Source organism: Argentina silus (assembly GCF_951799395.1).
Source record: "Argentina silus genome assembly, chromosome: 6".
NCBI lineage: Eukaryota > Metazoa > Chordata > Actinopteri > Argentiniformes > Argentinidae > Argentina > Argentina silus.
The window spans coordinates 18,267,215-18,287,214 of record NC_139660.1 but is presented as its reverse complement, the minus strand read 5'-3'; the positions used below and the strand labels follow the sequence as shown (position 1 = coordinate 18,287,214).

General features: G+C 48.2%; 2 protein-coding genes across 2 annotated transcripts in view; one reads left to right on the top strand and one right to left on the bottom strand.

Annotated features, from left to right (window-relative positions):
* kank4 (KN motif and ankyrin repeat domains 4) overlaps positions 1-5,065 on the top strand; it is a gene marked incomplete at its 3' end in the record, with an annotated part of 12,624 nt that extends 7,559 nt beyond the window's left edge. The window contains exons 4-9 of the mRNA XM_083672348.1: positions 1,194-1,430; positions 2,819-2,903; positions 3,330-3,549; positions 3,754-3,896; positions 4,020-4,220; positions 4,946-5,065. Coding sequence (XP_083528474.1) covers positions 1,194-1,430; positions 2,819-2,903; positions 3,330-3,549; positions 3,754-3,896; positions 4,020-4,220; positions 4,946-5,065 — 1,006 coding nt within the window. The remainder of the gene's footprint in view (positions 1-1,193; positions 1,431-2,818; positions 2,904-3,329; positions 3,550-3,753; positions 3,897-4,019; positions 4,221-4,945) is intronic.
* A 13,357-nt stretch (positions 5,066-18,422) lies between these two features.
* lrp8 (low density lipoprotein receptor-related protein 8, apolipoprotein e receptor) overlaps positions 18,423-20,000 on the bottom strand; it is a gene marked incomplete at its 5' end in the record, with an annotated part of 95,111 nt that continues 93,533 nt past the window's right edge. The window contains one exon of the mRNA XM_083672262.1: positions 18,423-18,589. Coding sequence (XP_083528388.1) covers positions 18,551-18,589 — 39 coding nt within the window. The 3' untranslated portion in view covers positions 18,423-18,550. The remainder of the gene's footprint in view (positions 18,590-20,000) is intronic.

Below are 20,000 nucleotides of genomic sequence, written 5' to 3'. Positions count from 1 at the left end.
TCTCTCTCTCTGGAGCACGGCAAGCAACAATTTTGGTTTAATCTTTCATTTTCATCAGACACATCAGCAAATCTCATTAATGTTCATCAAGGGTCTGTTTTTCAAAGGGAAGCTAAGCAAACAAGCACGGTTCTATCTGGGCTTAATAGAGAGAAACACATTTAACAGGATGAGGAAGTGCATGCTCCTTTGATATTTTATTTTGATTAGATAGACTTCAGCCAATCTCATTTAATCCGAGTCTGTTTCTCAAGGGAAACTAAGCAATCAAGCGTAGTTCTATCTGGGTTCAGTAGAGAAAAACTAAATTAACAGAGTGAGGAAATTCATGCTACAGTAGTCAACTTTGTGTGATTGGAAAATATTCGCTATTTAGATTTGACCTCTTTAGTATTAACTGTGTTATTAAGTATGCCAAGGCCACATTCTGATTGGTCCAACAGCAGGAAGTGGTTGCTGTTTTTCTTGCTGGTGCTCAGATGTTTCATACACACTCTCCTTGTTCCTCATCACAAGTCCTCAACACAGCCATCCAGAGAGGAGTACACACCTCCCTCCTATAGGCTGTGGCGGTCTGGTCACATGACCTTCCTCTACTCTACACTACCTCTGTTTGCCCTGAGCAACCTGGAATTGGGGGGGGCCACAGAATTCACAGAATTCCTGGGGGGGTGGGGGTCCATAAACTTCCATGAAGGGGCTGTATTCTATGGGAGACCTGTATCTGATTAAGGGCCCCTTACACATAGACAACACACACACACACACACACACACACACACACACACACACACACACACACACACACACACACACCGTGTTTCCCAGAAATCCATTACATCCTAAATGCTATAATGTCCACATCAGTTTTCCACTCAACAAGGTCATGTTTTCATCACGGCTGTTGTTGATGTATGGCACCAAGGCTGTTTTTAACAACACTCTCATCCAGGCTCATTATGTAGTGTGTAATAGGTACAAGGCCAGCTCTTATGCTCTGAATAGCCTGCTATTACAGTGGAGGCTGGTGGAGGAAATGATGAGACGTGTTTGATACCATTCCTCGTTCCATTCCACTGAGCACAATGAGCCCATCCTCCGACTTCTACCTCCACCAGCCTCCACTGTTCTCTTGTCACCCCGACCCTCCTCTAAGGAGGTCTCATTCATGCTGTGTGTGTGATGTTGTCCAGGTATGAGACCACGTCCAGTGAGGAGTCCAGTGGGGAGGAGAATGCCCCCGAGGAGGAGGAGGTGGACAGCTCTGAGCCTGAGGATCAGCAGGAGGAGCACCAGGAGGGAGCAGCCCAGGAGGAGGCCACAGAGGCAGGGGCCCAGGGTGGAGAGGCCCAGGCTGGGGAGAAGGAGGGGCAGGGAGACCCCCAGGACCCAGAGACCAGTGAGGACCTCCAGGAGGAGCAGGCAGCAGGGTGAGACAGGGGACCAAGGTGGTTGTAATGGTGTGTGTGTGCGTGCGTGCGCGTGCGTGTGTGTGTCACCACACCAAGTTGGCTGAAAAGACCTCCCTGGTTGTACTGTAGTGGTGGTGAGAAAGATAAGTTGATGATCAGAATGCCGGTGGTTCAAATCCCAGGCTGACCCCGGCCCACCACTGCTCATGAACTCCTCTAGAGAGGGGGACATTTCGACCAGGGCCTCTTAACCCTAACTTGTCTCTGTAAATATCCAACTAAGTGGCTGACCTCTGAAACCAAAGTAACCGTGAACATACCGGAAAGAGAAGAAAACAGCGCCGGCTCAGGAAGCCAGCCTGCGTTACCTCTCCATCCCCTCCCCTGCCCTCCCCTCTCCTCCCCTCCCCTCCCCTCCTCCCCCTCTCCTCCCTCCCTTCCCCTTTCCTCTGTGTGTACGTTCTCTGGTCTCTGATGTCAGTCAGACACAATCCAGGGCTTTGTTCTGGGCCAGCTGCAGCCTACAGGCTGCACTATGAGACAGTATGAGACAGACAGACAGGTGCTGAGTGACGCTTTAATATAGACGCCCTTCTGATGGGGCCATGGATACAGTCTGGACCCCCTCACCGGCTCCACAGCCCACTACACACACACACATGCACACACACACACACACACACGTACGCACACACATATACATGCGTGCGTGTACACACACACACACACACACACACACACACACACACACACACACACACACACACACACACACACACACACACACACACACACACACACACCATACCATACCATGCCATAGAGGCCTCAGACAGTGAGTCAGTGAGACAGGAGGACTCTCAGCGATGAGTCAGTGACAGGGGATGTGTTGAGGATGTGTAGTCTAGTGGTGTGTGATTCTTTAACAGACCCTCAGGGGATCAGGGTCTCTGTCAGCCAGGATCTAGCAGGTGTGACATCATGCGTGCTTCACTGTTGTTGACATGCCTATCAGAGTAAAGGGGCGTGAAGAGAGCATCCCACTCCGACAGGAGAAAACAGACTCACTGTATGATTATAGATTTGGAAGAGGAAAGACTTCCCCTCTCAGCGAAGCGGTCTGAAGAGCTCCATTGTGTTTGTTATTGATGTGACATCACTGAGATGCTCTGTACATCAACAAGTCAGATGATGCGCATGCTGGGGAATACATTCTTTATGTCTCACCCACCTTGTTTGTTCGATAGATTTATCTAAGGACTGGCACTGGGCCAGACACCTTTATGATGTGTAGATGGAGCTATTCTAGGTGTTATATGATAGGTCTATATGGTTGTAGTGCCTAGAACATTGGATTCACAACCAACATGCCTCTCATTGTGGCTTACTGTGATGTGTCCATGCAGAGAAATGGCAGACAAGGACTTCATGGAGGCTTGCCACTACATCAAGGATCGCATGGCTGAGGTGACATCACCTGATGCAGAGATGGTAAGGACTTCCCCTTTCTTAAAGGGACACTTCACCATTTTATTTTTTTTCATCACATTCATTATCTTCAGCACCATACCAGTGTCTATAGACGTGAAAACAGCAATTTTCTCAGTTCTGTCGTCAAATAGATAAGAGAAAAGGTTGTTAGGAAATTACACCCAATGATGTCATTGGGGGTAAAAGAAAAATATTGAATTAATTGGTTTTCAAAAACTACAGCCACAAACACACTCCCCCTGGCTGGAAACTCATTGTAGTTTCTGAAAATAACTCAATGATTTTTTTTCATTCAAGTAGTATTGTGTTACACATTATTTGTCTCAAACCTCAAAGTGTGTGTGTGTGCCTGTGTGTGCGTGTGTGTGTGTGTGCGTGCGCGCTCGCCTGCCTGTGTGTGTGTGTGTGGTCTGTCCCCCCTATCAGAGGCAGGTTCTGCTGGTGTTGTACCAGGAGTGGTTCCGTGTGTCCAGTCAGAAGGAATCCCAGGCGGACACCGTGACCCTCTACCTCAGAGAGGTGGGCATCGCCACGCCAACCCTCCTGAGGTACATCGTCAACCTGGCCGACGGGAACGGCAACACTGCCCTCCACTACAGCGTGTCTCACTCCAACTTCCCTGTGGTCAAACTGCTGCTGGACACAGGTAACGCACGCACGCACGCACACACACACACACACAGACACACACACACACACAAACAGATACTGTATACACAGACAGACACACACACAAACTGTACATACACACACTCCTCTTATGGCTCTCTCACACCCCTCTCCAATGCTACAAGCTCTGTTTGATGAATGGTTATGTTTGTGTGTGTGTGTGTGTGTGTTTGTGTTGCAGGTCTGTGTGAGGTGGACAGCCAGAACAAGGCAGGCTACACAGCGATCATGCTAGCCTCCCTGACAGCTGCAGATGGCTCAGAGGACATGGAGGTGGCGCTACAGCTACTGAGACAAGGAGACGTCAACGCCCGCGCCAGCCAGGTACTCACACACACACACACACACACACACACACACACACACACACACACACACACACACAGACTGTATAGTATAGTTAATCATTTGCTTAACCTCCCTCTCTCTCTCTCTTGTGGTCCCTAGGCAGGGCAGACAGCACTCATGCTTGCGGTCAGTCACGGTCGTACAGCCATGGTGCGGTTACTACTGACCTGCCAGGCTGACCTCAACATCCAGGACCGGGACGGTTCGACCGCACTCATGTGTGCTTGTGAGCACGGTCACGCAGAGATCGCTCGACTACTGCTGGAGTCTGGCCACTGTGACACCAGCCTCACAGACAAGGTATGTAACCACACACACACACACGTAAACACACGTAAACACACACACACGTAAACACACGTAAACACACACACACACACTCGCGGATGCAGAGAAACATCGGCACATACAGTAGTAGTCCTTGTACCTACGATATAGGATCTAAAAACAACATCATACTGCCACCATCTGGACACAACGGTGAAGTGCATCATTTTATTTCCATTGGCCATGAATGAAAGGAACGAGTAGGCAGACACCCAGAGAGGATGTCAAATCCCCTCACCTCTGAGCAGAAGGCGGTCGACCAGAGACACAACATCCTCTTTTAAAAGCATAAACACATGACAGGCGGGGCAGGGCAGAGTGAGCGGCCGGGTTAATGACTGTGTTGTGGAGAGATGTCTCTCTGGGTTAGGTTGGCTAATCCCTCTGAGGAGGAGGTGTTTACATACCAGCAGAGGTGTGAGTGGATCAGGCTAACTATGTATTACCTCCATACAAGGGAGACAGGTAGTCCCCGAGGCCCTAGTCAGAGCTGCATACTGTAGTCTAGGCAGGGGAGCCTGGTGGAGGTAGAAATCTGGTGGAGGATTGTTTGACACCATTTCATGCATTACAATGAGCTGACTCTAGGCTGTTTTCTCTCCCTCTGTCTCAACAGTGTCGAGATGGCATTTTTGTGAAATGGTTCTCTTCTCTCTTTCTCTCTCCCCCCTCTCACCCCTCTCTCCCTCTTTCTCCAGGACGGTCAGAGTGCTGTGTCTGTGGCAGGTCAGGCCTCCCACAGTGAGATAGTTGACCTTCTGAAAGCCCACTCTGATGCCAGAGCCTCGGACCCCCCCGCCGCCGCTGCTCCCCTTTGAGCACCCCGCCCCAGGAACCCTCCCCCCCCCCCCCCCCCACACACACACACACACCGAACCAGGACCCCCCCCTCCCCAGAGGACAAAGGCTGTATTCACCCCACTGCCTCCCCTAACAGGCATACAGGACCCAGGCTACAGACCAGGACCGAGACTCTGAGAAGAAACCCACATTTTTCACATTTCTGCCAACATTCCGTGGAAGTTACGATCAACAATCTGGAGGACAGCCAAAGAGAATGGGACATATGTGTGGCAATCAAAGACGCCATAGCGACAGTGGTGATTGACAGGAGATGGCGGGAGGGAGGAGGCGGGGAGAGGTGGGGGGGCTTGGAAGTGGAGCATCGTAAACTGAAGAAGGATGGGTTTGCTGCTTTCCTACATTGAAGCACTTCGGGCGAATCTTAAGCACATGATCTACCTTCAGAATCGGTCATATTATTATCAAGTATATGGATTTATTTTCTTTGTATTATACCATTGACATTATTGTCCCCCACGATGACATCGGGAGGGGACTGTGGATCTGTCTCTGCATGTTCGTATGTCACACACAATATCTCAGACACCACTGGGACAATGTTGATAAAACGTACGTCTTGCCATAGAGATCCGGTATTTACTAAATAACACTGATTGGCACAAAGGGAGTGCTAACTGAAATTCCAAACTTTGAACCATAATGTTACGATCAGTATAGTCCAACAAGACTTATATCAGTATAAACGTCCCTCGTCTGCCTATAATAAATCCTGTTTTATACGCCCCTATCAAACAGTCCATTAGCTGACATACCGTCCATAGAAATCTATCCAATTAGAATTTCCAACAAAGGGAAAACAGAATTCATTGTTTTTATCCTCTCTCTCATTAATGCACAAAACATACGTTGAAATAATTGTCACCAACTCACACAAGGAGAGGCGCTACATCATTGGTGGGGGACAACATGTTCACCATAGACGTGTTCTTTTATATTGTGGAGGCAAAGCCATTATTGCAATCATAAAGTCTGAATGTTATTATCGCAAATTATTCCTAGATACACACTATATTTATTTTGTATTGCACTTTTTGTTTTACTCAGTATGACGTTCTCACTGTACATACCCATGCTGTACCTTCCTGCGTATGACCTGACGACTGACGCCGATGTCTTCCAATATGAAGGTTGTACAGTAGGGGGCAGCATGTCAATATTACACCCCTCACGGGAGCTACAAAGCTATTACACTGCAATATGTTGTAGTACTGTCTACTACTACTACTACTACTACTACTCTCTTTCACTTACACTCTCTCTCTCTCTTTCTCTCTCTCTCTCTCACTCTTCCGTAATGCATCCCTCGTCAGCCTGCTTGTAGTTTACAAATGAAATCATGTATGCAACCGATCCGCTACAAAAAAAATGCACAAAGAATGTTAGGCTGTAAAACACATTCCAGATACGTACAGTATGTAGCAACAAGCCTATGGTAGTGTGAACGGGCCATGGATCACCTCACTCAACAGCACAGTAGAACACCTACTACCCTCACTGGTCGTACTGGCACAAGGCACACTCTTAGAACAAGGGTACCTGTGGGAGAACCCCTTTGAAGAACCCCTTTGGGTTCCATTTAGAACCCTTGTGGGTTCTGTGTAGAACTTTCTGTGGAAAGAGTTCTACTTGGAACTTTGGAACTCCAAAGGGTTCTCCCCCACAGGGATAGCCGAAGAACCCTTTTGGGTTCTACAGTAGGTAGAACCTTTTTAAGAGTGCAGAATTAGAACGTTCTAACAGCCACTCTGCTAGTGTTATTGTTACAGTAGGTGTCGTCCTACCTTGCCTAGATAGCTTAGCTAGGCAGTTGGTCATGTGGTTGTTCCATACCCAGTCCTGCAGGATGGCTGTTCCAAAGCAAAGGTGCTAAACTCACCAGGTGAGGTGTGAGTGGTGCTTCTTCCTCTCCTGTTTACCATAAACCAGACAGTCTTTAGGACCGCGGGGGCTCCAGCTGAAAACAGATCTCTATTGGTTGAAATATATGGAAGCCTGTACATACAATCACCGAACACTTTATTAGGAACACCTGTAGGTGGTGTAATGGTGTGGGGAATGTTTTCTTGGCACACTTTGGGCCCGTTAATACCAATCAATCATCACTTAAATGCCATAGCCTATTTGAGTATTGTTGCTGACCATGTGCAGCCCTTCATGGCCACAATTTACCGATCTTCTAAAGGTTACTTCCAGCATGATAATGCACCGTGTCACAAAGCAAAAGTCGTCTCAAACTGGTTTCATGAACATGACAATGAGTTAAGTTTTCTTCAATGGCTTTCTGAATCCAATAGAACACCTTTGGGATGTGGTAGAACAGGAGATTCACAGTTTGAAAGTGCACCTGAAAAATGCAATCATGTCATCATGGACCAGAATCTCAAAGGAATCTTGTGGAATCAATGCCACGAAGAATTGAGGCTGTTTTGAGAGCAAAGGGAGGCCCTACCCAGTATTAGTATAGTACTAATAAAGTGCTCGGTGAGTGTACATACAGCATTGTGGAAAAATATATCTGGTATTGTCTGACATTTGCTCTTAAATATATTTAGTATTTATTCAAAATGCTATATTTTTACAATATACAGTATATGCATGGGCCAATATTCCAATGATTGTGTTGGAACTGAATATGGGAATTCAGTGATTGGTTCTCCTAGATGGGTATTATAAGCTGATTAGTCTCCTCGTAAAGCAATGTGGCTTTTCATTGGTTGGGTGGTTCATGCTTGTCTTTGATTGGACAAGGTTGTGTACTGTGAGACATCCCCCTATCAGATGTTACAAGCTGTACCTGTACCTGTCTGTAATATTCCTACTATCAAATGGACTTATATGTTAACCATGTACAAAATCAGAGACTTGCTTCTAAAATAAAAGGAAACTTTGAAAATTGTCTTATGATCAGCATCTGCACAGGTACAACTGTGTCTGTAAGATCCAATAGGTAATACCTTCACACACATGCACACACACACACACACACACACACACACTGTCACTAAGTCACTGTCATTCTGCCAGACCCCAAGGGTGACCACAGAAGAATGAAATGTCTCCATTTGTTACAGAGAGAGATGGAGACAGAGACAGAGAGAGAGAAAGAGACAGAGACTGTGTGTGTGTGTGTGTGTGTGTGTGTGTGTGTGTGTTTCTGTGACTGTCTAAATGGCTATCCTTGCGATTATGAAGACAAATAGAGCAAATCTATGGACTGAGGCCGAAAACAGAGTGAAACCTTCACATTCAAAACTCTGTGTGAACGATGGCATCCTTGCTTATCCAACCAACGCAACAAATTGGACTTCAGTGAAAACGGCTGTATGTGATTTGTGACACCAGATAGGTTTCACCAGCAGGTGGCACTGTTACTCCATCATAAATACAATTGTGGTGGATTCGACATCCTTAAGAGTGCAAGCCAATGTAAAAGTTAATGGATCAAGTAGACAATACACACTTACACTTTTGATGGAGTATCACAGTGAGCTCTCATGAAGACCTACACGCATCATAATTCAAAATCATTGAAATGGCATCTGTCCTGAGGGGTTCATTGAGCTCCTGTCTGTAGATCGAATTCCATGCTGTTCCCTGTCACCTTCCCTGTCAAACTTCACATTGTCGTCACCAGGTCAGCTTGGCAACTTCTCAGAAGAGATGGATGTTCTTCTCAGCGTCTTCCCTGAGGACGGCACACCACTCTCACTACTGGGTGACTTCAACATCCAGTCAGAGAAGCTTCACTCGTCTGGAGTACTTGACCTTCTCTCCTCCTTCGGCCTTACCCTGTCCCACTCTCCTCCGACTCATAAGGCGGGCAATCAGCTCGACCTTGTCTTCACCAAATCCTCCCATACCTTCAACCTTACTGTTACCCCTCGTCCAGTCATCATTTTGTATCCTTCTCCCTTCCCCTCAAATCCACCCCCTCCCAGTCAGACTCTACCCACATTGTATCCTCTCGTCGCAACCTGTGTACCCTCTCCCTCACTGCTCTCTCTTCCTCTGTCTTATCCTCCCTACCCTCTGTTGAATCCTTCTCCCTTCCTCCACCCTCCTGTCCACTCTTTCCTCATCCAATCCGGCTTTAAGGCTGGGCACTCTACTGAAACTGCTCTCCTTGCTGTCACAGAGGCCCTCCACTCTGCTCAAGCTTCCTCCCTCTCCTCTGTTCTCATTCTTCTGGACCTGTCTGCTGCATTCGACACAGTAAACCACCTGATCCTTCTCTCCACCCTCTCAGAACTGGGCATCTCTGGCTCTGCACTCTCCTGGTTTGCATGCTACCTGGCCGATCGCTCTTAACAGGTGTCGTGGAGAGGATCGCTGTCCTCTTCATGAGCCCTCACCACTGGGGTCCCCCAGGGCTCTGTCCTAGGGCCCTTACTGTTCTCCCTCTATACCAAATCTCTTGGCTCGGTAATTTCCTCACATGCTTTCTCCTACCACTGCTACGCAGATGACACTCAACTCTTTCTCTCTTTCCCCCCCCTCTGACTCACAGGTGGCAACACGTGTCTCTGCGTGCCTTGCAGACATTTCTGCTTGGATGTCAGACCACCACCTCAAACTCAACCTTAACAAGACTGAGCTGCTCTTCCTCCCTGGGAAAGCCTGCCCTCTCCAAGACTTCTGACCTCCTCCCAGACAGCCAAGAATCTTGGGGTGATCCTTGACAACCGAACATCACAGCGACAGACAGCACACTCCTGTAGATTCTTCCTCTACTACAAAAATCAGAAGGATAAGTCCATTCCTCACAAGAGAAGCAGCACAACTCTTGGTCCATACACTAGTGATCTCCCGCCTTGACTACTGCAACGCACTCTTGGCCGGGCTCCCCACCTCTGCCATCAGACCTCTGCAGCTCATCCAGAATGCTGCCACCCATCTGGTGTTCAATCTTCCCAAGTTCTCCCATGTCACCCCCCTCCTTCGCACCCTTCACTGGCTCTCGGTAGCCTACCGGATCACTCCGCTCTTCCGCCTGGCACCGCTGCCTCTACGTGGATGCAGCAATCGTGCTACTCGGTCACAGCTTTTCACTGTCATGGCGCCCCCGCTGGTGGAACGAGCTTCCCACTGCTGTCAGGACTGCAGAGTCACTACCTATCATCCGCCGTAGACTGAAGACCCATCTCTTCAGGCTACATCTTAACTGTCCCTCCTAAAGACCTCTTCATCCCCACTACCCCCCTGTACAGTTTCTCTACTGTAAATCAATACAATATTCCTTCTTCTAGCATTGTGACTGCCAATGCCCCCTGGTCCTACCATAGATTACTTTTTCTTATGATGACGGATAGATGATTCACTTACTTAAACAAATGTATTTGTTGTAAGTCGCTTTGGATAAAGGCTTCTGCTAAATCTCAAAAATGTAAATGTAGAGGGAAAATTAAAAAGTCTGTTTCTAGCCTAGATTAAGAGATCCTCATTAATTGCAAATTCAGCAGAGAGGAGTCACATTGCCATGCTTTTAACCCCAGTAGATAATATGTGATGCTGTGTGGTCTTCTGAATATTAAACACCCCCATTCTTTCAGAGATGTACAATGGCTTCACTAAACAATTATTCATATTACACACTGGGGGAGCAGTAGCAGATTCTCTCTTCCTCTTCCTTTTACACACACACACACTCACACACTCATTTTTTCAGAGGAGATAATGAGTGAAAATGATGGTGCATAGGCTACCCCGCAACACAGAAAAACACATTGCTCCCTCTCTCGCATGCTCTCAACCTCTCCATACTGTGTGCTAATGAGTAAACATTCTTTTTCTCTCTCAACCTAAAACATCCACACAGACACACACACACACACAGACACACACACACACACACACACACACACAGACACACACAAACACACACACACACAACAAAACACATACAGACAGACACACACACACACAAAACAGTACACGCACACAACAATACACACACAACAAAACACATACAGACAGACAGACACACACACACACACACACTCTATAAGAAGCAAAGAGCATACCCATAGTGTTGGATAATGAGTGGAAATGATGGGCTCCCCCTCCCCACCCCACCATAACACCATCAGCCCAGTTCCTAACAAGGGCTTCCAGAGAGGCACACACAGCAGGCTGAGAGGGCTATGGGTAGTCACACTGACAGCCTCACCACAATACACACCAATTAGGAGGGAAATAAGCCCATCAGAGCCAATGAGGAGTGAGCCCATTTGCAGTTATCCACACAGGATGCCCTCCGACTGAACTGAGTGTGTGTGTAGTTTCATACGTATATAACACTTTCAAAGAACAGGATTAGAAACAGTTTGGATGGAAATTATACACCCACACACACACACACACAGATGGGCACGCACACGCGCATGCAGATACACACCAACACACACACATACACACACACACACACACACACACGCAGATACAGAACACTTCTCATTGACGCCATACAAAATCTAAATTCCCCCCCTCATCCCCCAATTTCACATAACTACACAAACACACACACACACACACACACACTCACACCTAATCTGAATTGCAGATACGCCTCCACTGATGCCCTGTCTGTGCCTCTCCATCTGATGATGTGATGACCCTGCCTCGTTACTGTGGAGACTTTTGAGAGTAATTAAGCCCCCCCACCCCCACCCCCACCTCCCGACTGTACCAGATGCACAGTCCCTTCCCTTCCCGTCCCGTCCCCAGCGACAGCATGCATCGAGCCTTGAAAACAAACGGCAGATTAATCTTTCATGGAAGAGGGTGCCAAATAGATTAATATGCTGTTGGAGGCCCTCACCACTCTGCTCTGCTCAGATCCCTCCTCTCTAATACGATTAGTGCAGTGAGTGCCCCCGGCCAGCAGAGGCAGCAGAGCGGGGACCCACGGGAGAGGGGATGATAGATGAGGCTGGCAGGTGGTGTTCAGGTAGGGAGGAGGGAGAGGGACCCGACCTGCCTTCCCAGGATGCTCTGTGTTAAACTAACCCAGGGGCTGAGGCTGATCTCTGAAACAGGGAAACGGTGAGGTAAGCTGTTTCTGAATGGTAACAAATGCAGAAACTGGTACCTAAGCAGTTACCTAAGCGGTGCCACTCTCCACAGAATTGTAATGAGTGTGTGTGTGTGTGTGCGTGTGTGTGTGTGTGTGAGTGAGAAATAGAAATAGAGAGAGAGAAACAGAAATAGAGAGAGAGACAGAGAGCGAGAGAGAGAGAGAGAAAGAAAGAGAACCAGAGAGAGAGAAACAGAGAGACAGTGTGAGAGAGACACAGGCACCTAAGTGTGACAAGCACAGGCACCTAAGTGTGAAAAGCACAGGCACCTAAAAGGAGAAATTGAGATGATGTTTTCAAGGGGTTTTTCAGCAGATATGTGGGGCCCACTGGCAGAATATCAGCACAGGTCAAACCCTTCACATCCACCTCCATCTACACCCTGCCTACAGTACTTACATCCACTCCAGGAAAGGCTGATGGAGGCAGAAACCTGGGGTGACACGGGGGGGGGGGGGGGATAGGGACGGACGGACAGACACCTTGTCATTATTCTCCAATGAAATGACTGTAATCTGCGACTGGGTGTCCACTCTCTTATCTAATCCACATATGACAGGAGAGGGTGAGGGGAGGCATGTTCAATGAAGAGCACAGGAGCCCCCGCAACAATGGAGAGGGTGTCCAGCCGTGATACCCGCGCCACCTCTCCCCCGCGTTCACATCCATCAAACCCTCAGCGAGCTGTCAGTCCCGCCATCCACTGGGGGAACGCTGTTCCTCGCTCTGCTCTCCCTCTCTCTCTCTCTCTCTCTATCCTCTCTCTCTCCCTCTCTCCAGAGAGCAGCGTTTGATACAGATGCAGGGGAAACACAGCCTGAAGCGTGGGGGAGAAGTGTTTTTTTATCAGCTATCAACAGACAAAGAGCTGCTTCACGTCCCACGATGACAACTGGGGAGGCTTTTAGTTACCTGGGCAACCAGTGAGAGGGAAAAAGAAGGAAAAAAAACATACTGTACATTGAAAAAAACAACGCAACACAGAGGAATTGGGCGATTTTTATAAATTTAATATATCAATATATAGAGATATTTATCAACAGCTTGATTTCATAGAAACGTGAGTGAGACCATTTTGGCATACAGTACAGATATTCCATGTAAGTACAGAAGTTGCTAAGTTTAACTCCCCTCCCTAACCCCACCACCCCCCCACCCCCTAACCCCCCCCCCCACAGACACAAAACACCAAAACAAAAACAACAGAGTAAAATATACAGGAGCACAAACAAGCAAGGCACCAATAAATTAAATGATAACCCCTCTTTTAAACACACGCAACAACAAAATCTATTCAACAGAATTAAATACAGTATAAACACCCTAAATTCTGCAATGCTTTACTGTTAAAAAGCAAAACAAAATTAAAACAGACAGAAAGAAGGAATAAAAACACTTTGGCAGATTATTAATTTTTAGTTACAATCAAGTAGTAAAGAAAATCCAGTGCTCTTGTGTACAAATAAATTCATATATGGTCTACACTCCTTTTTTTCCTGGAGGCTTTTTATGTACATCCTTTTTTACAGATACGTTTAAAACATTATCAAAAGTTTTGCTGTATGAAAACGTATTTACAAGTCATGATTCAAAACCATTGGACTGTACCAATCCGCCCCTCCCCCTCTTATGTACCCCTTTACACAGTGCAGAAGGCTTTTTGAAAAGTTTGTGCAACAAACAGCGTACAAAATGTCTCCGTTATGGCTGTGGAATGAGTGTGACCCAGAATGTTGGACATTTCCTCGTAACCCTCCCCCCACCCCCCCCGCCCCACTCCTCATACACACCCGCATCAAACCCCCTCCCCAACCCCCCCAAATTCAACAACGACAGGTACAAAAAAGGGAGTCTTCTTGCGCATTGTCCTTCAAGTAATACACATCAAGTCAAATATGAACTAGTACTGTGGAGGAGAGACAATGACAACTCACTCGATAAGAACACAAGAGAGAGACAGAGGAAGATCCGGCAGAGGAAGATCCGGCAGAGGAAGATCCGGCAGAGGAAGATCCGGCAGCGGAGCGCGCGCGGGAGGGGTAGGGGGTGGGGGTGGGGGGCGGGGGGGGGGGGTCAAGGGTCACTGGATTACAATGACAGACACGGACAGTCGCCAAGTGTTCTCCTTCTCACTTCCTCGACCGCTGGGGAGACTTAGTTAGTGTTCCTGTGTCGGTTTCGGAGGACGAGTGTGTGTGTGTGTGTGTGTGTGTGTGTGTGTGGAGGTTGGTTGAGCTGCTGCTGTCCGGGGCTCCTCTTCCTCCTCCCGTTGGTTCCAGTGTGTGACAGTATATCTACCCTTTCAGAAAGATAGCCCTTGTGAAAACAAAGTGTTAATGGCTGAGATGGGGTGAAAGACGGAGAGTGAGTGTGTGAGTGTGGAAGTGATGCGAAGGGGTCTATTAGTCATGATGTAGCGTGATGGAGCAGCATGGCTTGGGGGGCCCCCTCGTCCACTCAAGGACAGGGGGCCGCCTTTAGTAATGCATAGAGAGAGAGACAGAGCGAGAGAGAGAGAGAGAGAGAGATGTGAAAGCACAATGAAAAGAAAGAGGGAAAACACATCTACGGAGGCTTTCTAGACTAGTCTACCACCTAGATATATAGATAAATAGAGTCTAGGAGTCTGTACCAGGGCCTTCAGGTGTCGCTGTTGTTTTAGACAGACTTGAAGAGATCCATTACTTCATTTATGCATCTGTTCATCAGAAGTTGAATGATCTCTGTGCTTCAACATGTCAAGTCAGAGATGTTGTTGAGGCGTCTGTTTAGAGGTTTCTAAAAATTAGTTAACACTGAAGGCTCTGGCCACACCTCCGGGTCACCATAGATACTACTGGTCACTAAGGGTTACCAACTCGGGGTCACCATAGACACTACTGGTCACTAGGGGGTTACCATCTCAGGGTTAGCATAGATACTACTGGTCACTAGGGGTTACCACTACAAGAGCTATAGGGAGCAACGTAGAGAGCCTCTAGCATTGCCATCCCATAAAAAACAAGAAGATACTTCCTATACTGTGTTATATACATATTGAAAACCAAAACACAACAAAAGCAAAACACACTCTGTTGTTCACAAGCATCAGCCAATAGCTGGTGGCACAGACCCACGGCTATCTAAATCTCACGAATTGCCTGACAGAGAAACCCATTGATTCGATCGACACACAAGTAATTATAAAGATTAGCACAAGCGGCTGCTCCTCTCCGATACCCATAAACAAGGGGACTGTCTAAAGGAGAAGAAGCTCAGATAAGAGGAGAGATTCTGCGCTGGAATGTGCCCTGGTGTACCAGACTGCCTTAGAAGACAGATGGGAGTCTGACGAGAACACACTGTACAGCGCTGTCCTCTGTGTGATGAATGGTGAGAGGGTCAGAGGTCCAGATTCAGACTTTGAGTGTCCTTCAATAACTGATGTGTCTGATGCCAGGTCCACACAACGTGAGAAGAGACAGCTTTCTGAAACATCGCAGCACACAGGGACAGACCGCCACACGGGAAAGCTCAGTTGCCTCGATACGGATCAATTCTACGAACCGGCACACATGCACGCACACACGCATACGCACACATTCACAGACACGCGCACAGACACACAGACACACACACACACCCACACCCACACCCACTGGGCTTGCCAGAAATGCTGTGTAGGCAACAGTATAGCACACTCCCCACGTATCTGTATATGGAGACAGACAGTGGCAGAACGGTACTAACTTCCTACTGAAACCTGCCTGGAAGTGTGTGTCACATTAGCAGGACACGGTGTCAGCAGCGTCCCAGAGACAGATCACCCCCCATTCGTCTTCCGGAGATTTCCGGGTGGGTTAGATCTAATCCTGGAACCCCCTTCCTGCCAGCGTCACTCTCCCCCTCTCCCTCTGCCTGCCCTAAACGCCTCCCCCCCCTCCCCACAGAGACCCTGACATCGCCACCATGCAGACATTTCCAGTGGAGCATAGAGAGGCATGATCTATAACTATCATTAATCAACCAATCAACCACTGAGGTAGGCAAGCACCACCAACTCCGCCTGCCAAATACGCTAAGGAGACTCAAAGGACTGTGATTGAGTATGTGTGTGTGTGTGTGTGTGTGTGTATGTGTGTGTAAGAGAGCGAGCGAGTGAGCGTGCGTGCAGTATGTGTTTGTGCAAACTAAGTCTGCTTGTGTGTTTTCTTGCTCTAAACAGATGGGTAAGTAGTTGAATTCAGTACCTTGAATTTACATAAGAGTACTCTTCATATTAATCAACAGCAGTGCAATGACAACAACACAACCCTACTGAATCTGTGCTGATTGAAGAGCTGGTTGAAGAGTTAAGTCAGCCAGGGCCTCTGCTTCTCCATTGGGGCCTTCGTATACATAAACAGTCATCTCAGTAGTTTGCTCAGTACCAGAGCGTGCATTTACACCCGCTCAGACCCACACACTGTAGTAACTCAGAACCAAACCCTAACTGTACCTAAGGACCCTCAAAGACCCTGAACCCTCATAGAAACACAATACTCTGGTGCAGCCAGTGTGAGCCACCTCTTACTTATTAGGTTCCTCTCCTTAGCGAGAGACCCAGAGACCATGGATGGAAGACTGAGTGATGTTGCATGGGTGACAGTCGTCAAAGCTTACCTACAAAGCTTACGTACTACACATCCAATGTCCTAGATATCCAGTGTACTACACATCCAATGTCCTAGATATCCAGTGTACTACACATCCAATGTCCTAGATATCCAGTGTACGAGCAAACAATGGCTAACAATGTTTGTTCATCGACTACCTGTCCAGTCCTTCTACTGAGGGCTCTGGAAGGTCATGTAAAGGGCTCAGCCTGCTGCTGCTTAAGTATGGAAGACTCACTGTATGGTAACCTGACTCAGAGACCATGGATGGAAGACTGAGTAATGCGATGATGCATGGGTGACAGTCGTCAAAGCTTACATCAAGTGTACTAGATATCCAGTGTACTATGTATCCAGTCTGACTGCATAATTCTATACACTATGAGCCAAACAGCGGATGTCTTCTCTTAAGCATCTCTTTGTGTTTGTCCATGTCCAGTCCTTCTACTGAGTGGAAGGTCATAGTTCAGCCTGCTGGTTACTCTACGTAGGGAAGACTCACTGTATGGTAACCTGGTATGGCGTTGATGGAAGTTAGTGGATCAAAGTGACTGACTGGTGGGAGTCTATCCAATTCAATAAGATCAAGTGTGTGTTCCCACCAATCCCAATCCGATGCAGGTCCAGTGCTCTCTTCTACACTAACAGCACAAACACACCCACAACATGGTTGAGATCCGCTGTACGGGTTTCCTCATGTTTCCTCCATTGAAATCAGTGCTTTAAATGTTTCATGTGTGACTTCTAGAGCACCAGTGAGAGAGCTCCTCCTGCTCACACACACGCACACACGCACACACACACACACACACACACACACACACACACACACACACACACACACACACACACCAACAACAGCAAGACATGTACAGTGCACACCCAGTACCTCAATCGGTTGTTTTTTGTACATTTTTGTTTTTAAATGACCACCACAGCCCACTCCCTGCCCCTGCATTGTTCATTATCTAACTTGTGTGTACCTCTGATGCCAGCAGAGCGGATTACCCATAATCCCCCTCCTCGAGTTCTGCCCTGCTGCTTTTTCCTGTGGCGTTGCTCACTGGCGCAAATGACACCCCCCCACCCCCCCACCCCCCACAAAACACCCCCCCACCACCAACCTCTACCCCTATCCCCCTTCCACTTTTGCCTCCACTTCTCGCTCCACCCACGCGTACCCTCAGGCCTGGTCCTCTTTATCATATTTACACCAGCAAACACAGACAATAAATAAATCACAACAAAATCAAAACCCAGCTGGCCCTTCCCCTGGCACGCTCCAGTAAGGTGCCCAGACATCTATTTACATGTGCACTGAGGTTAGTTATCATTGAGCAGCCAACACCACTACAGCTAACACAGGAGGCAGAGAGGAGAGGAGAGGAGAGGAGAGGAGAGGAGAGGAGAGGAACAGGGGACAGCAGCAGTAGTAGTAGTAGTAGTAGTAGAGTAGTAGTAGTAGTAGTAAGTTAGGAGAGATAGAGAGAGAGAGAGGGACACGTGTTTTAGAGACACAGGTGGGGGTACACGTATAAGTAAAAGACCCCACCCCCACACCCCCCTGCTGCCCCATCCATTGGGGAGGGTATGTGGTACGAGTAGGCTCTCTCTCCTTGTCCGCCCCCCCTCCACTGTAGAGTGGTCGCCACGGGATACTGCATGGCGGCGGGGGAGAGAGGGGGGGGGCAGGGGGGGTGTTCATGGGCGGGACGGGGACAAGCTGCACCCCTCAGGGGAATCCGTCATCCTCCAGACTGAGCGCCACGCGCTGCAGAGAGCAGATAAAACACTGTTACCACACAGTGGGGGAGGGAAGGTGTGTGTGTGTGTGTGTGTGTGTGTGTGTGTGTCTGTGTGTGTGTGTGTGTGTGTGTGTGTGTGTGAGAGAGAGAGAGAGAGAGAGAAAGAAAAAGGGAGCTGGCAAGGGAAAAGGGGAAGAGGGAGGGAGGGAGGGACGGAGGGAGAGAGAGAGAGAAAGAGAGAGCGAGAGAGGGAGGGAGGGAGGGAGGGAGGGAGGGAGGGAGGGGGGGGGAGAGAGAGAGGGGGACCAGAAGGATAAAGAGATTGAGTCGGAAGAGCGATGCAGATGCCACTCCTCTTCCTCTTCATCCCTGGCATAATTATCTGGCCGTGGTGTGTGTGTGTGGTGTGTGTGTGTGTGTGTGTGTGTGTGTGTGTGTGGAGCGCTGAGGATGCCTGAGCCACTTCAGGGCACACTGACGTCTCTATCTGAGACACCATACAGCTCACTTACACAGAGAAGGAGAGGAGGGGAGGGGGGGACATGTGGTGTGAGGGTTACCAGGGAGACTAGTTTACTCCCCCATCTCCCCCTCTGAGGGGGAGGAGCTCGTCAGCCTGACCTTGAGTCTCAGCAGAGCATACTTGGTGTGTGTGTGTGTGTGTGTGTGTGTGTGTGTGTCCCACTTCCCCTCTCTCCTGCCGCCTTTACAACACGGTGCCACAGCGGCGATGAGTGTCGCCATGCCAACATATTGGAGCACCACTAGCCCCTCCCACCTCTTCACCTGCTCTCCCCCATGTTTACCAGCATATCTGGATTTAAGACCCCTTAAAAACACTCACAGAAAACGTCCAAATGCCAAACACATCAAACAATATCAGGAATAAATGATTACGATTAAAGATTGTCCTATCATCTAAGGTGCTGTTCTGGTTTGTGTTCCCCTTTTTAGCCTTCTGTCTAATTTACACCCTCCAAAGCGTACACACTCCAAAGTGTACACTCCAAAGGAGATAGGGTGCTCCTATCACTGACTAGTAGGCCTTCACAGGTGAGCAGATAAAGCTAAATACACATAGAAAGAATGAAGCATGGCGCCGTGGTTCCTTCAAAAACACAATGGTTAATATAATACACACACACACACACACACACACACACACACACACACACTGTCAAAACAAGGGATGGGGGGATGCATATCCATAAAATATATTTATATCATGTGGTGGATGGAGGTGACTTCAATGTGGTGGACTGGTGACGGGCTCAGTGTGTGTGTTTGGGTTTGATAGAAATTGTGTTTTGGATGAATATGTGAATTGTGTGTGTGTGTGTGTGTGCGCGTATGTGCAGTATATGTGCGTGTTTCTGTGAGCCTGTTCTTTCTCCCACAGGCCAAAAGGGGCTTCTTCCTCCACCCCCCCCCCTCCCC